This window comes from Centroberyx affinis, unplaced genomic scaffold, assembly GCF_046629955.1.
Source record: "Centroberyx affinis isolate AG114_WGS23_722 - 3 ecotype Tasmania unplaced genomic scaffold, CSIRO-AGI_Caff_v1 ptg000243l_1, whole genome shotgun sequence".
NCBI classification, from domain to species: Eukaryota; Metazoa; Chordata; class Actinopteri; order Beryciformes; family Berycidae; genus Centroberyx; species Centroberyx affinis.
In genome coordinates this window covers 266,914-282,638 of record NW_027278927.1, presented here as the reverse complement: position 1 = coordinate 282,638, position 15,725 = coordinate 266,914, and the positions used below count along the sequence as shown (strand labels likewise).

General features: G+C 44.8%; 1 protein-coding gene across 5 annotated transcripts in view; it reads right to left on the bottom strand.

Moving 5' to 3' along the window:
- The window catches only part of atp8a2 (ATPase phospholipid transporting 8A2), a 41,461-nt gene extending 25,937 nt beyond the window's left edge, over positions 1-15,524 (bottom strand). Inside the window, exons 1-22 of one of the 5 annotated variants that reach the window (XM_071543955.1) lie at positions 15,314-15,524; positions 14,462-14,606; positions 10,608-10,707; positions 9,831-9,929; positions 9,672-9,717; positions 9,370-9,410; positions 8,901-8,974; positions 8,498-8,567; positions 7,457-7,584; positions 7,109-7,220; positions 6,471-6,639; positions 6,126-6,253; positions 5,929-6,006; positions 5,556-5,644; positions 5,223-5,267; positions 4,001-4,076; positions 3,666-3,854; positions 3,514-3,563; positions 3,341-3,410; positions 3,148-3,232; positions 2,600-2,739; positions 991-1,129 (exon numbers count right to left, since the gene is read on the bottom strand). In XM_071543955.1, the coding sequence (XP_071400056.1) occupies positions 991-1,129; positions 2,600-2,739; positions 3,148-3,232; positions 3,341-3,410; positions 3,514-3,563; positions 3,666-3,854; positions 4,001-4,076; positions 5,223-5,267; positions 5,556-5,644; positions 5,929-6,006; positions 6,126-6,253; positions 6,471-6,639; positions 7,109-7,220; positions 7,457-7,584; positions 8,498-8,567; positions 8,901-8,974; positions 9,370-9,410; positions 9,672-9,717; positions 9,831-9,929; positions 10,608-10,707; positions 14,462-14,562 (2,029 nt within the window). In that variant the 5' untranslated portion in view covers positions 14,563-14,606; positions 15,314-15,524. Of the gene's footprint in view, positions 1-990; positions 1,130-2,599; positions 2,740-3,147; positions 3,233-3,340; positions 3,411-3,513; positions 3,564-3,665; positions 3,855-4,000; positions 4,077-5,222; positions 5,268-5,555; positions 5,645-5,928; positions 6,007-6,125; positions 6,254-6,470; positions 6,640-7,108; positions 7,221-7,456; positions 7,585-8,497; positions 8,568-8,900; positions 8,975-9,369; positions 9,411-9,671; positions 9,718-9,830; positions 9,930-10,607; positions 10,708-14,461; positions 14,873-15,313 lie in introns of those variants that run through there. The other 4 variants (XM_071543964.1, XM_071543981.1, XM_071543972.1 and 1 more) reach the window with 4 other exon arrangements.
- Between the last annotated feature and the right edge of the window lie 201 nt (positions 15,525-15,725).

Below are 15,725 nucleotides of genomic sequence, written 5' to 3'. Positions count from 1 at the left end.
CAGAGAGAAACCGGTCTCATGTATGACTCCTGCTTCCTTCTCACACCCCAGTACACACAGTTATCCCACTCCTTTCTCGTCCTCCATCAGCCTCTGTCCAATCCTCCCATCACTTTTCGCTTCACCTGTCCATTCAGATCGTCTCCCTCCCTCCCTCCTTAACCCCCCCCCATCCTCTCTCTTTAGGTGCTTTTCAAATTTATTCAAGAAAGATTAATTTATGAAAGAAAGATTTATTCACAGAATCCTTTGAAAGTCTGATGTACAAACATCTTTGCATTCATTAAAAAAGGACAAGAATTTAAAAATACAGCACAGATTTAAAAAGATATAATCCCACCAGATCTCTCCTGTGTCTACCCCACTCTGTCTCCCTGTTTGCTTTCCCACGGTCCAAAATAAAGAATAGAAATACTAACGAGGAGAGTGGACTTCCCACTCACTCACTTTTTTAGAATTCAAGGCAGCACTAGGCAAGATTCTTATGTAAAAATACACCCGTTTTATCAGCCTAATTCATGACATGGGGCAGCAACAGCAAAGAGTGTTCCATCTCCCCGTAACTGAGACGCCGTAGATTTGCCCCGATTTCCTCAAATTTAATTCTGGCGTCAGGTATGTATGCTGGCAGGAAATCTTGGTGACAAAGTAAGACCAAAATCCAAAACCGTCTCCTCAACAGCAGTTAGAGAGCGCTCTGTCCAGTGAAAGTTTGACTCACCAACAGTGGCTGAACTGCGTCACCACCTCCACCCCAACCAGCCACTAAGAGGTCTGAGGAGAGCGCAGTTTACTGACACCACACTACATGATTTCTGCTGGGTAATTAAATCCTCAATATTTAGTTATATCTCGCTGCCATTTGGGGCTGCTAACATGCAAAATTGCCTAGTGTAGCTTTAAAAGAAACTGAGAAAAAACTCCACATATCGGTCAAGCAGACCTGTCTTCTCTTCTCCCCTTCTCCATCCATCTCTCCCTCCCTCCTACCTATGTTGATGGCCGTCTCCTGCTTGTCTCCAGTCAGGACCCAGATCTTGATGTCGGCCCTCATCAGAGTGGCGATGGTCTCTGGGACGCCGGCCTGGAGACGGTCCTCTATGGCGGTGGCGCCCAACAACATCAAGTTCTGATGGCGGTGGAGGGAGAGAGGGAGACAGAGAGAGGGAGAGAGACCCCAAAAGCATTGGGGGAGTTAATCAGGTGCAAAAAGAGAGATAGAGCAAGAACGAGATAGCATAAGAGAGAAGAAAGTAGGTCATAAGGAAATCATATTTTGGGCCAAAATTTCAGCCGAACAACACCGGCCTATGTGAGGGCTTCTCGTGTCCGGAGAGCATCATCCATATCTAATTTGAGGATGAGGGCGATGCCAGCGAGTTCAGTTCAGCTGGTACAGGAGCTCTGTTGGACCTCTGTGTCTTTGGGCCAAGAAGCAGCCCATTACTTTTTCCCCCCTCGCCTTAATTTGTTCAGCATTTAAACACACGTGTACCCTCATTATACACACACAGACACACAGACACATACACACTCAACGCAGACACACAAGGTAACACTACTGTGTTGTTGACTCCAGTTTTATGGGGCTTTTGGCAGGCTGGTGCAGGTAATTACCCTTGTGGTCTCCCAGTCTGAGCTCCCCTCCTCCTACTCCTTCCTCTTTTTTTCTCTTCTCTCACTTTTCTCACCTCTACTCTCTCCTCTAAATCCTCGGTTTCCCCAGCTATCAGTTGACGTCTGCCCTGCTTATCCTCTCGTCTGAAATCTCTACTCTGTATTCTTCTGTTCAGTTTTTCCCTGCAATGCTGCCTGTCTGAGCAACAAACAGATGACTTTCACACCAGTTCCCGTTGTAGCAAAGAACTACTTCTCTTTATGTGATCGCTCCTAAAAGACGAGGCACACACTTATAAGGTGAAACGGCTTCTGACTGTGTTTTGTATTGCAATGTAAGGCCTTGATGAATGACTGAGGTGCAGGACGGCTGTTGAGGTGGGGGGATCATAGAGCCACTCTGCCACCTGCTGGCAGACATGAGGTGTGTGTGTGTGTGTGTGTGTGTGTATCAGGGAGACTGACTTGCCTTGGCAAGATATCACAGAATGTTAAGAATCTGTCAATGCTTCTATTTAATGTCATGCAACAAAATCAAACTTAAAAAGAAACCGGTCATAACATGGTGAAAAATAAAGACATCTAAAAACTGTATTTAATACATTTTTATACTTTTTGAGGCCTTGAATTTAGACTTTTTCAGGACTTGCAGATACTGTGTTTTTACCCAGATATCTCATATCAAGTCAGAGGGCAAAAATATGAATAAATACACTTAACACAAAAACTCGCAAACACCCACAAACATGCACAAACACAAAAAGGCACTACCAAAGCAAAAATCTACAGGGCTAGCAGCCCACACAAGCACGACTGACATTTAAATACCACGATCAGACTATCTTCTTCTGTTGTACATGTTGCACTGTGCAGCCCCGAACACTGATACAGAGAGAGAGAGAGAGGGAGAGAGAGAGAGAGAGAGAGAGAGAGAGAGAGAGAGAGAGAGAGAGAGAGAGAGAAAGAGAGATGGTGTGTATACCTTTTCCAGCAGTTCGTAGCACTCCTCTAGCTTCTGAGCGCGGTCTTTGAGCACGGTGCTGACACAAGTGTATTCCTTCAGCCACTCCTGGTAGGCGCCTTCCTCCAGGTCCACATAGGCAAAACATAGAGTCCTGAGCCCTGGGTGGAGGAGAGGAGGAGAGGAGGAGAGGAGGAGAGGAGGAGAGGACAGTCAAACAGCGTGGTCATCAAGCAGAAATAGATCTTTTTTAAACAAGAGTCAATGGCCCTAAGTTTTTTTTTGAGGCCATAGGAAGGCTGAGAGGGAGACAGAATAGAGGAGATACAGGAACTACTGCACAGTCTAAAATGTTCTTGCAGTTTAAATGCTTGTCTAACATGTTTATAATGCAATATAATAAACGTAAAGGTGAAGCAGAGTAAAGGCAAAGGCAGAGAATAGTTGGTGCAGAAATATCCAGTCGATGCGGAAAGCCAACATATAACAACTGGTAGAGATATCCAGAGAAACAAACATATGGCATATTTTCAGACAGTTCCTCTCTTCCTCCCTTGCTTCCTTCCTACCTTCAGTAGCAAACTGTTCCAGATGAGCAACGGTTAATTCTTTGTACTGGGACGCCTCAGTCAGACGCTCAAAAATGACATTATCCTGCAAAAACACAACATAATAGCTTCAGCATTAAAATGCAATGTCAAATGAAAAGATGTTTGGAAACATTGTGAGTGCTGAATGGATCTGCTAATGGGATAAACATACAGCTCCTTTGCAGTAGAGCCGCAGCTTCCCATCGGGGGTCCGGACCACCACAGACATGCGTTTGCGGTTACTGTAGAGGAAACAATGGAAACAATTTTTTGTTTCAAAATACACTACAGTCTCATATCACTGACAATGGAGAAGAACATTGCTGGGCATGTATGTGGTATTACCTGGAAAACTCCAGCACATTCAGTAGCTCATAGCTCTTCTCATTTCCTCTCTGAAATACACAAAAATCTCAGTTCTTACCACTACAAAAAGCAGTTCTTGGAACTCTAAAAAGTAGTTCTTACCACTATAAATAGCGCACACACACACTTACAGCGTCGATGATGACTGAATGCGGGGTCCTTGCAGTGAAGACGAAGCCCAGTCCTTTGGCCCCTTTGACCAGCGCTCCTTCGTCAGGCGAGGAGGCCTGGTAGATGATCTGGTCTCCCTCTCTCTCTGGGACCACCGTGTGGCACACTGCCATCATGGTCAGGAACTCACAGATCTGAGGCGAGGTAGGCTGGAAACACACACACACACACACACACACACACACACAACCAGAGAGGAGATGGTTATCTACAACATACAGTCCTCCAGTCATTTTGGGCAGAATCAATTTGCTTCAAATGAGGAAATCTAAGAAAAGCGTCTGAGAGAACCTACATGGTCCTTCTCGATGTTCTGGATGAGAGCCGGGTCGTCGAACTCCGTTGAGTTATTGCTGCTGGACGGCAGATTGCTGTGAGAGAAAGAAACGGCGAAGGTGGGGATGAGAGGAGGAGTTACAGTTTTGTCTGTGTTTTGTGTGTAAAAAAAAAAGAAGAAGGTATTTTTGAAGATAGTCTAGCATCAAAATATTAAAGGGGAATGCTGCCCATTTTAAAAATTCACATAAGTTATGCCTGTGCCCCAGGACAGTTCAGTCAATACTTGTGAACGGGCAACAAAAATATAAACGCAACACTTTTGTTTTTGCTCCCATTTTTCATGAGTTGAAATAAAAGATCTAAGACTTTTTCTATGCAGACAAAAGGCTTATTTCTCTCAAATTTTGCTCACAAATTTGTTTAAATCCGTGTTAGTGAGCACTTCTCCTTTGCCAAGATAATCCACCCACCTGACAGGTGTGGCATATCAAGATGCTGATTAAACAGCATGATTATTGCACAGGTGTGCCTTGGGCTGGTCACAATAAAAGGCCACTCTAAAATGTGCAGTTTTATCACACAACACAATGCCACAGATGTCGCAAGTTTTGAGGGAGCGTGCAATTGGCATGCTGACTGCAGGAATGTCCACCAGAGCTGTTGCCCATGAATTGAATATTCACCAACAGTATAGAAACTCGAGAACTAATCCTTGAATTCGTGATGTATAATCAAGGGCTGCTCCGTAGGCAATGAATGGGACGCCGAATTTGTTGACCCTTAAGATTTTTATGTGAGTTCTTGCTCCCAAATGAGGTTTAAATTCTGATTCATACCTGTTACTTATGTTAGAATATAAACTTAATTTTGGTGTGACAACATAACTTAGCACTTAGCAACATGACTTCACAAAGTCAGCGCCTCATTCATTGTCTATGGAACAGCCCCTCATTTTACATCTCAGTGACAAATTCAAGGGTTTTCTCTCTGATGTCTAGATTTAGGAAAGAGTGGTGCAAGTTCACAAACATTGACTGAACTGTCCTGGGACAGAGAAATAACATATGGGAATTTTTTACATTTTTATCTATTATTTTCATTCCTTTTTTGTTGTAAAAATCTGTGTTGATCAAAGCATATACACTACATTAATTTCTCATAGCATGCAGAGACTAAAATGGAGTAAAGAATGAATTGGAAAGAAAGGAAGGAGGAGCGGAGAGGAGAAGGCCACTGACCTGAAGTCCTCCATCGAACGATCACAGTCAAGATCAGGGAAGTGGCTGCAGCGATCAATGAGGTTGTATTGCAAAGGAATCAGTCAGTTGATGAGTTGATTAGTTCATCATCCAAACAAGCATGCAAGAACTATATCAATCGGTCAGTCAGTAAATCATGCAATCTACCAGTCTATTCAGGGTGAATTAAAAATTAGCTTGTTCTTTTCTACGAGTTAGTCTTGAACAATTAGTGATTAAATGTGCCTCTGTGGAAAGGTTTCATGTAGGTGTCTCCTTCTACAGGGAGAACTAAGAGGTAGGATAGAATGACTAAAAAGAGAGACGACTGACCCGTATGTAATTCCGGCAATGGTACACTTTTTGAAGTGCATGATGTTACAGGTGAGAGTTCCTGTCTTGTCGGAAAATAGATACTTCACCTGGGAAAGATAGGGAGGCCAAGAGGAAAGAAGAGATCAGCTAACAGACGCTAGGTAATGAAAGCCTGCTTTAGGTGAAAGATCACTCTGCTAACTTATAAATAGTACACAGTGTAATGGTAAATTTGTATGCGTGGTTCAGTTTCTGGAATTTGACTGATATTGTTCTTAAACAGGAGGACACTGGGATCTTTCCGTCACATAACCATTGACTGTTCTGGAGAGGAGAAGAAGAGGGGGAGAAGAAGAGGGGGGGAAGAAGAGGGGGAGGAGCCTGGACTCACCTGGCCCAGTTCTTCATTGAGATTGGACGTTCGGGCCATGGCTGGTGTGTCTGTCTCTGGGTAGTACATCTCCACATCCTGACAAATGAAAACACACCAACAAGGAGTTCAAGGATATTTGACCGCCTACCGCCATTTGAAAACGTGCGCTACAAACACACAAACACACACACACACACACACACTGTTGTCCGTACCCAGTTGATGAAGAGGGCCTGTGTGAACTTGACCACCTCCAGAGTGACCAGCAGGCTGATGGGGATCAGGTTGTTGTAGAGGATGATGAAGGTCAGCAGGTTGTACGCAAAGTTAGTGGAGATATCACCTGCACATAAACACACACACACACACACACACACAGTTACTGACCCTTAAATTATGTGCTAGGCCTACTGTATTGATTCTCAATAGGGAAATTCTCTGTTCAGGGTCAACTACACAACAGCAACAACCCCTCAAGTACATTGCTATTGCTCATTACTGTGAATAAACGCAAGGTGTAGCTGTTGAAGTGTGTGTATGTGTGTGTGTGTGTGTCTCACCAACGCGGGACAGGTACCAGCAGGCCTCCTCGGTGTGCTGTCTGTTCCAGATGGCGGCGCCCACAGAGCTGATCAGGGCCATGACCAGCAGGATGCAGAAGAGGACCAGGATCTGCATGTTGGTCACCTGCTCCACGTTTGAGCGCTTCAGGGGCGCCTTGGTCGAGTTCTGGGAGGGGGACAGGGAAAGAGATAATATAGGTAAGAAACACACACAAATCTAGGTAGGTGGGAGTTAAAGGAATAGTTTTACTTTTTAGTGTACTGCAGGTCCTTTGGGTTAAAAACCATCACATCACACTCCTTTCAAAACACTTGTTTCACAAATTAATTTGCCATATACAATGAAAATTTCAGAGGAATTTCTCAAAAACCCAAACACTGGAACTGAAAAACAAAATGTACTTTTTGCCCTGAACAGGCTCCCAGTTAGGAATAAATCAGACAGTTTTCTTAAAAGCCTTAACTATCCCTGTGAATTTCACAAGGAAGGAATTAATTCATTCATAATTCATTCATAAAACTTGACTGCTCCAAAATGCCTTCAATATTGATGTTTCGAGGCCAAGGCTTTCCATCCAAAACTCATCCTACACAATATACCGAATTCAGACAACCAAGACAAGACATTGGGTTACCTGCATCAGTTTGGAGTCATGGCCAGTGTAGACTACAATTCCCACAACCCATTGCGTGTTCCTGAGCTGGGCGCCACGCAACAACACCTGGTCTGGGCCCAGAGGAACCGGACTGAAGAGGAAAAGAGAGGTGATAAACAACATAAATATCCTAAAATTAAAGCTAAGTTTGGGTGACCTGCGTCTTTAAAGAACTCATCTGTGCATTCAGGGGGAAACCGTTTCATCACTCCAAACTTGCAAAATCACTTCATATATCATCATCAATCATATACTTCTTATAGTCATTCAATAAGTGATTGGGGCAGAATTATGCATGTTGTGTGTGTGTATGTGTGTAGGTCATACTTCTGGTTTTCCAGCCTCAGAGTGCCAGTGAAGTCATACAGGTGTCTGTTGGGGCCTTCGCACTCCAGACGACCGGACAGCCCCATCAGCTCCTCCAGAGACTGGAGACCGGCTGTGAGGGAGAGACCCTGGAAACACAAAACCACATCAAGTCAAGTTTATTTATAGAGTGCTTCTAACCAACGGGCTTGTCACAAAACACTTTGCAGAAAACAAGGAGCATAAAAACCTAAAAACAAAATATAGAACAAGCACAACACAAACTCCAAGAAACAGAGTGAGAGTTTGTGTGTGTTTGTGACTCACATGAGTGGAAAGGAGTGCTGAGGAACACCAAGGCAGCGTGCTCACACATGCACACACACCCATGCCAATATTTTTGTATTGAAGCTGCCAAGGGCCCACATTTTGAGCCAATATTCAGTATCTTTAAATTTGACCGTTTTCATGCCAAACAGTTGTAGGTATTGAGTGTTTCCCCCAGAATTGTATTCTTGGCAGGGTGGAAAAACCTCTGAAACAGCATTGACACCATTATGTGACACTAAAACTCTCCATTGAAACCCAAACTAATGCAATTATTTTAGCGTTAGCAGCTCATTAAGGCAAGGTGACCCACTGCACCTATCCAATGGTAGGGAAAATCTGGGATAGATTACTAGCTTTAAATGAAGAATAAAATTACAAAAATCATTATTGAAAAATTAAATAAATAAATGAAATGTGCAAAGAAAATCAAATTCATTGCAGGTTTAACTGTTTATAATGTAGCTGTGGTCAGGGGGGAATCTTCATCATATCAGTATTGGACAACGTGACTAGCCGATATTTATTCTTATTTAATAAAAGGCCAATGTCGGCTCAAAATATCGACAAATCTGTATATCGGTCTAACCCTAATGCCCACACACACACATACACTGATAGACTGAGTACACACCATATACATGCCATGAGAACTTTCACAAACGATGGGAAGTATTCACCAAAGTTCTGGTGTTTTCTTAAAGAGATCTACACAGTTTTGTCCCTGTGTCCCACCTGTCTGATCTTCAGGTTGGTCTCTCCATCCAGGTTGGAGGTCTCAGTGTAACACATGGCCTGGGGCTCGCTGTGGGGAGGAGGCAGGGACACATCAACACAACATCACTGATAGTGTAACTCGCTACAAGACACACAAGACAACGGTAGAATGCATCAACCAAATTTCAACACGATGGGTAAACAAAACAAATCTGTCATGCAACTAGTATATCAAAAAACTATGATGGGATTAAAAAAAAATTGATCAAATGAGTGGAATACATTGATGGAGGACAGACAACAAACCACGATCCATGGATGGACAAACATAAAGACACAAACATACACAAATGCATATGCTTGCACACACACACACACACACACACACACACACGCACACAAACACACACTGGAGGCTGACCTGGAGGACACAATAACCATGTCAGCTGGAAGGTGTTGGCCATTGGTCACCTTCACTATGTCTCCTACTGCCACCTTGTGGCCAGGATGCAGCATTGCGACAGTGTGAGGGAGACAGAAAGAGTGGGAGTAAGAAAAAGTGGGGTGTTAGAAAGAGGGGCGGGGGCAACAGGGGGGGCAAGGGGGGGCAAGGGAAGGAAGACAGAGAGACAGAGAGAGAGAGAGAGAGAGAACAAGATGCAGGTTAATTTGGGACCAGCGGAGTTGGAGCAAAGACAGAGAAAGAGAGAAAAAGTGACAGTGAGCAGCGCATAGCTTGAACTCTTCTGACTGGAGCAAAATTAGACACATAGGAAATTACAAGTGTGTAGATGAGGAGAGAGAGAGAGACAGAGAGAGAGAGAGAGAAAGAGAGCTCTTGACAGGAGTGATGAGTGAGATAGGGATGAAGTCTGCGATGATAGTGTTACCTGTTTCCAGATGATCGTCTGCCAGGCTCCATTCCGCAGCACTGAGAGACAAGGACAACACAGCCATCAGCCCGCCTATAGAGCAGCTCTCATACAGTATTCATAGCGACTAAACTATTGTCTGTGGCTGCGTGGCTCGCCCTATAGTGAGTGACAAACAACCGCCATTCACTCAGCCATGAAAGGTGAACAAAACCCAAGTAAAGAGACACAAGGGCACCCATGGAAAAGCGCACATACAGTTGACGCACATGAACGCGTACACACACAAACCCACACACACACACACACACGACCAATACCTGTTGTCTTCTTCTTGTTGACCGTGTTGTCTGCCTTGTGCCTTTTCTGTAAAGAGGCAGATGAAGATGCGTTAGTCTTCACAATGTCCCATCACAAAATGAGTAAAACCGTCACCGCCGCCCATTCCTCCAGGCAGCAGGGGGCGCTGCGGTACTCACATAGTCCTCTATGATCTCTTTGATCCCGGCCACGGTGAGGATGAAGATGAGCGGTACGAGAGTGGTGTAGCGACCCGTCGGCGATACGTCGGGGATTTGCTAAGGGCAGACAACAGAGGCGGCACTCAGAAATCATTGACAATGAGCTAACTGATAACGAGTGTTGAGTAACTCATTGGAATATATCAGGTATCTGGAGCGCCAGACTGGAATAACATCCTGATCTTAGACCAGAACTCAATGTAGCCCGTCAGCGGTAAGTTACTCAACTCTGACTGTGTTCTGTGTAGAAAATGAAAGTCAGGGTTCCTGTTGAGGCTCTGATGTAAAATTTCCATGACTTTCCATGACTAAGTCGGAGCGTTTCCATGACCTAAAGATTTAATTCCTGCCTGGTTTGTTAATGATGTTTTTCAGTCCAGGAAAGTTCTAAAAGCATAAAGAGTGGTACACTAGCTGTGAAGAATTGTATAAACAGCTGGGAAAAAAAACAGTTGAAAAACCACAAACTAATGCAAAAATTGCGTAAAGGTACTTGACACAACTTGTAAAATACATTCTCATACTGACTCAGATGTAAAATTCCTTGCTATTCCCTGACTTCGCCAGAGAATTGATCAAATCCCCTGATTCTCCCTATCTGGAATATACATCTCTAAATTCCAGCGGGAACCCGGAGAGACTTTTCATAAACCCAGTCACATCTAAGGACCGAAACCAAACAAATACGACACGGAGTCAACGCAGCTGACAGCTGCTGTTATTAGTGTGGTTTACCTGCATTAGGGCGATGAACAGGAAGAAGGCATTGGCAGCCCGCCTGATCTGCTCGTACAGGAACCGGGGGAGGAAGGTGAGCACCCCATACTTGGTGGTACTGCAGAGCAAGACAGCAGAAGAAGAGACATTACACTCATTACACTGTTTACATTCAACAGACGGAGACGGAGCCAGATTGTGCATTAGCAAAAGTGGGAATTCATGCATAAATGTTGTGCTAATGATTTCGCAGCCTGACACACAGCAGCAGTACTAGCTAAAAGACTAAATAACAACAGACTCCATTTGGGTTTCAATTATTGCAGTACTCGAAAACCTATTAGAGACACTCAAGTGTGCTCAAGGAGGACAAATAGATCCATTATAGGGTGCACACACACTCACCTCTATAAATGGACCAAGCCCTTCAGTTCAATAGCCTAAATTTAGACCCAACACCCCAGAAAAGAAGTGGGAGATGCCTTTGGCAGCCTCAACTTGTCAGTCAATCAGCTGTATTGATCAGACAACTGTATTGATTAGCCTTGATTTAGCCAGCAGCTACCGTAAGGGCTTTTAGAGAGACACTAAAAACAAAAGTCAACCTTCGTGTCAGGGCCTGCTTTGTCTTTTCCTATCAAATTCAAGGGCTTATGCAATGGCTTTCGATTAATGGTTTGTGTGTGTGTGTGCGTATGTGTGTGTGTGTGTGTGCATGTGCGTGTGTGTCTTCAGCAACAAACCGCATCCCTTCATCACATCAGGATCTCCTTGGAGATGAACCCGCAACCACTCTTTCTATCTCCCGCATACACACACACACCCAAAACAAACAACTTGGGTTCGGAACATCAAACACTAAACAGAGTTGCAACAGCTGTTTCTGCCTGACACACACACGCACGCACGCACGCACACACACGCACGCACACACACACACACAGTATCCTGACCCTGATGATCTAGATACGTCAGAGTTACTGATACTACACCCCTGATCCAGCAGATAAGGCTGCTTTAACCTAATCAAAGACAAGTGATACCAGACACATGCACACGCACGTTTCCATCGCACCAGGCACACACATCTGGCTGTGTTATTTTACATACAGTACTATGGATGTTTAGGTTGCTGGTGGTGTTAACAGCTGTGGGCTGCAGGGGTGATGCCCTCCCGCTGCTGTGTGGCTTTGCAGAGCTCTTACACAACAAGGCCAGTGTTCTTCATACATTAAAGGCCGACAGAAACACTGGCCTGAAGTCAGAGTGGAGTGATTCTTCTGAGTGGTAAAAGTGAGGACATGGGGACCTCATAAGTTTTTTAGTTTTTTATTTACATTTTAAGTTACTTATTATTGCCTGTGTTATTCAGTATCTGTTTTCTGTAGATGTTATGGAGTATGTTTTGGTATGTTTTGGTCGTATGGTCATATGTGAAGGTCATGCCACTATGTCTTTATTGTGTATATTGTGACCACCATCCTCCAAATAAAAACAGTTGGGCAGGTAGATTTGTTCAAAACTAGAGTGTTTTATTGACTTTCTAAAGTAATTCTAAAGCAGGTTACTGCTGTGTTTGTGTATCGAGGACAAGCAAGGAGAGCAGCACTAATGCTCAGGGTGTATAAAACAACCGTGACATATGGAAGTGAAAGTGGTGGGAAATGGAGAGGAGGTGAAGCGAGCGTTCGGATAAAAGCTATGAGCCTTTAATCTCAGAGAAATCAATAAGGGTATTGAACCTTTAAAACATAAACTAAAGAGATACAGGAACACAGGGACATCAAAGGGCACGGCTCTGCAGTCGGGCTGCTGCCGTCTCTCCAATCCGGGGGAGGAAGAACAACACACGTGACCCAATCAGATGAGCCGGGGAGTGCCCGCCTTAATCTTATTAGCAGACCTGAAATAGTTTCCTTTTAAAGCAAAATCGAATCTCCCGACAGTAATGGCAGATCAATGAATGTCTTCTGACTAAAGGCAAGCCTTCCTCCCACAGAACATGGGCCCACTGGTCCCTATGGCGCCAGACACAGTTTGTACATGCTAATAGAAACAATAAAAGGTAAAAGGCAAGGGGCAAATTGCATCGGTGGCGTCAGTTTGAATCAAACTCTAACGCTGTTCGCCTGACTGCCACTACGAAGCATTTATAGCCACACCCGTGCCCATGAAATATGCAGACGACAGCTGTGAGGACATTGATAATAGAGATTCCCCGCTGAAGTAGATGCCGTTGGGCCCTGCCCATGACCCTGCCTCTGACAGATAACTACATGCAAGCAGAAAGTTCACATATGTGGTAGCTGCTGGACTAAATAGCTGCCACCAAGCCACACTACTAGCCTATGTGAAACGATGATACTCTGGTGAAAGTGTGTAAATTAGACTATGTTACAAGAATTGTCTTCCGCTTCCTCTTCCTTCTACTGAGCTGATCAGCAAAACAACGTGACTAAGAGAATCGCCCCTATAGCCTTTGACCAACGCCTGAGGAATCATACAGTATTTTGTCACTGAAGAAGAGTAAGAACATGGATTATTTTATCACCAAACAAAACGAAAAGAAAAAAAGAGCCTATTCTATTCATTGATATATTGATTCTTAATGTCCACACATTCTACAACAATCCAATCACAACTTCTCCTCTTGATGCATTACTTACACTGCAAAACACAAAATGCACTTTCAACCATATAAACGTAGCCAAGGTGCTTTCTGTAATTTATGTACAGTACATGCCTCTGAGTGTAGTTACTTTACTTTCATTGACAGCTTTAAATATTCATGAGGCCTTATTGATTAAGTAAAACGGGCATGTTAAGTTGTTAAGCCAAGCACTTTTCCACTGAGATTCTCTAGTGGACATGAAGCAGTAACACACTTTACCCTCACCCTTTGGGACTGCTGCAAAGCTGCAAACAATCACTTAATAAGTAAGTTATTAAATAGCCTTATCAATAGAATTTCAGTTGTAAAATTGTAGTCGTCGTGGAGCTGAGAAACTTCAACAGATTTTCGTTACTGTGACTTAAGGCAAAATAAAAAGAAAGCAAATGTTTCAAAATAATAAAAACAAAACCAACAACAGTCCAAAGTCTAGTGTCACATGGCTTGGCTGGTAGAAAAACATACAGCAAACGTGCTGTCCTTTAACCAGGCGACCTCGGTTCAAACCCCATGTGAGCAAATATCCGCTCCGCTGAAGTGTCATGAGCAAGACTGTCTCCCTTCCAGCCGATCCTGCACTCTGCCCTCCGTGGAAAAGGCTGCAAGCGAAGAGAGAACTTCCCTACGTGGATTGATAAAGTAGAAATGCTCCTCCATGTCCAGAGAGGTTGGACTCATCAACATTTTGTTCCGCTTTTAAAAATAAACTTATAGATTAGAGCTTTTATTTGATCTCAAGGAGGAAATCCATTGCCACAACCAGAAGAGACACAGATACATTCATACAAGACCATTATTACTCAGACACATGACAAACACACCATGACAGAGGGAGAGGAGGCATAACAAGAAGACATTTCACAAAAAAAAGACAGTCCAGTGGGTTATGACTCCAGGGTGCTATTAAGGGTGGTGATGACATATGGGACAAAACTGATGAGATGTAGCCTATTCTTTGCTCTGGTAACTTTGCATTGTCTGACAGACTGAAAGAGAGTAATATCCTATTACTCTCTCTCTGTTGTGTTGGGTGCAAGTAGTTCGCTCTCAGACTTTTAGTGGACAACCAACTGATTTTATGTGGCCAACAGGCGCAGAAACTTTGGCAAAATAGTCTTCACAGCACAACCCACACAATCATAATCATTATCATACCAAAAGGTGCAGTCAGCACAAAAGGCAGCCCATGAGTGACACCTACCTGACATGGTTGTCGCAGAACTTGGTGTTTTGTGGCCGGTTGAGCAGCACCGTCCGCGCCGTGGCGTCTACGGGATCCGCCTGGGAAGTGGTCCCGGACATCTCATCATCTGCCTTGCGGTAACCGGCGGACGAGCAAGCAGGTCCTGCACCGTTGGATTGATGGGAGAGAGGCGAGGCTGGGTGAGTGTGAGTGTGAGATAGAGAGACAGAGAGACAGAGAGAGAGGAAGAGAGAGAGAGAGAGAGAGACATAGACGAGAGACGTGGTTTACAGTTCAAAAGCGAAGGCGACCAATTACTAGAGGCTACTGTATGCTGATGTATGCTGAAGCCGGCGGGGTCGATTCAATGACGTTTCCCGTTATAAACAGCCTCCCTTGTCTTTCAGTATTATTATGCAGGTACCGTCAATGCACGCACACACGTTTCGCGACGCCCACGGGACCCCTGTATATAATGAATGTGCTGAGGGATGCACAATGGCGAACAAACACGCCGGGTTTGTCTATTTTATGAGCACGCCAACTTGTCCATGCACTACACAGGGAAGACCTGGTGCACACCGCGGCTACTATCCCTACTTATATCCTTAATCCAAGAAAAAGTAAGAGAAGGGATGCAACACGCTTCTCCTGCAGACCCGCTGCCTCCCCGCCCGCCTGGCTTTGTCATTCCCATCCATTTTAAAGCATCGTGATCTCGGCGCGTTCACCACCCCCCGCCACCCCCCACCCCCCCGCACCTCAGCTTCAGCAGCGGAACATTTTCCATCCTCGGCTCCGCTAAATAGCCTAACGTGGGGAGTATGGAGAGAAAGAGAAATGCAAACAGGTCGGGACGCGGCAGTTTACCCAGCTGGTGCAACAACGTCGAGCCTGGGCGCGGACAGATGCAGCAGCAAGCCCGTCCCTCCTCTCTCCTCCCTCGGCCTTGCTGTCAAGGAAGCCCCCGGCCCTTGTGAAAGATACTGGCCCGCCAAGCTCCGCCGCCCTGTCATCTGGCCGTCTGCCGCCCCGGAAAGCCTTTATTCGGCGTGATCGGACCCGCTTCCCCCTCCAATTTGATGCTGCACTCACTACTACCGGTCCAGACAACGGGAGGAAGCCATATGGAGCTCCTTCAGCGCTGCGGAGGGGGGAAAGCTGGGTTTTTTAAAGGGCCAGAAGCCTCTTATTTGCCTTGAGGTCTCCTACGGTCGGGTACAGATGGGTCAAATAACATCCCGGAGGCATCAGTCATCCATCAGGAGATCACTTACTGCCG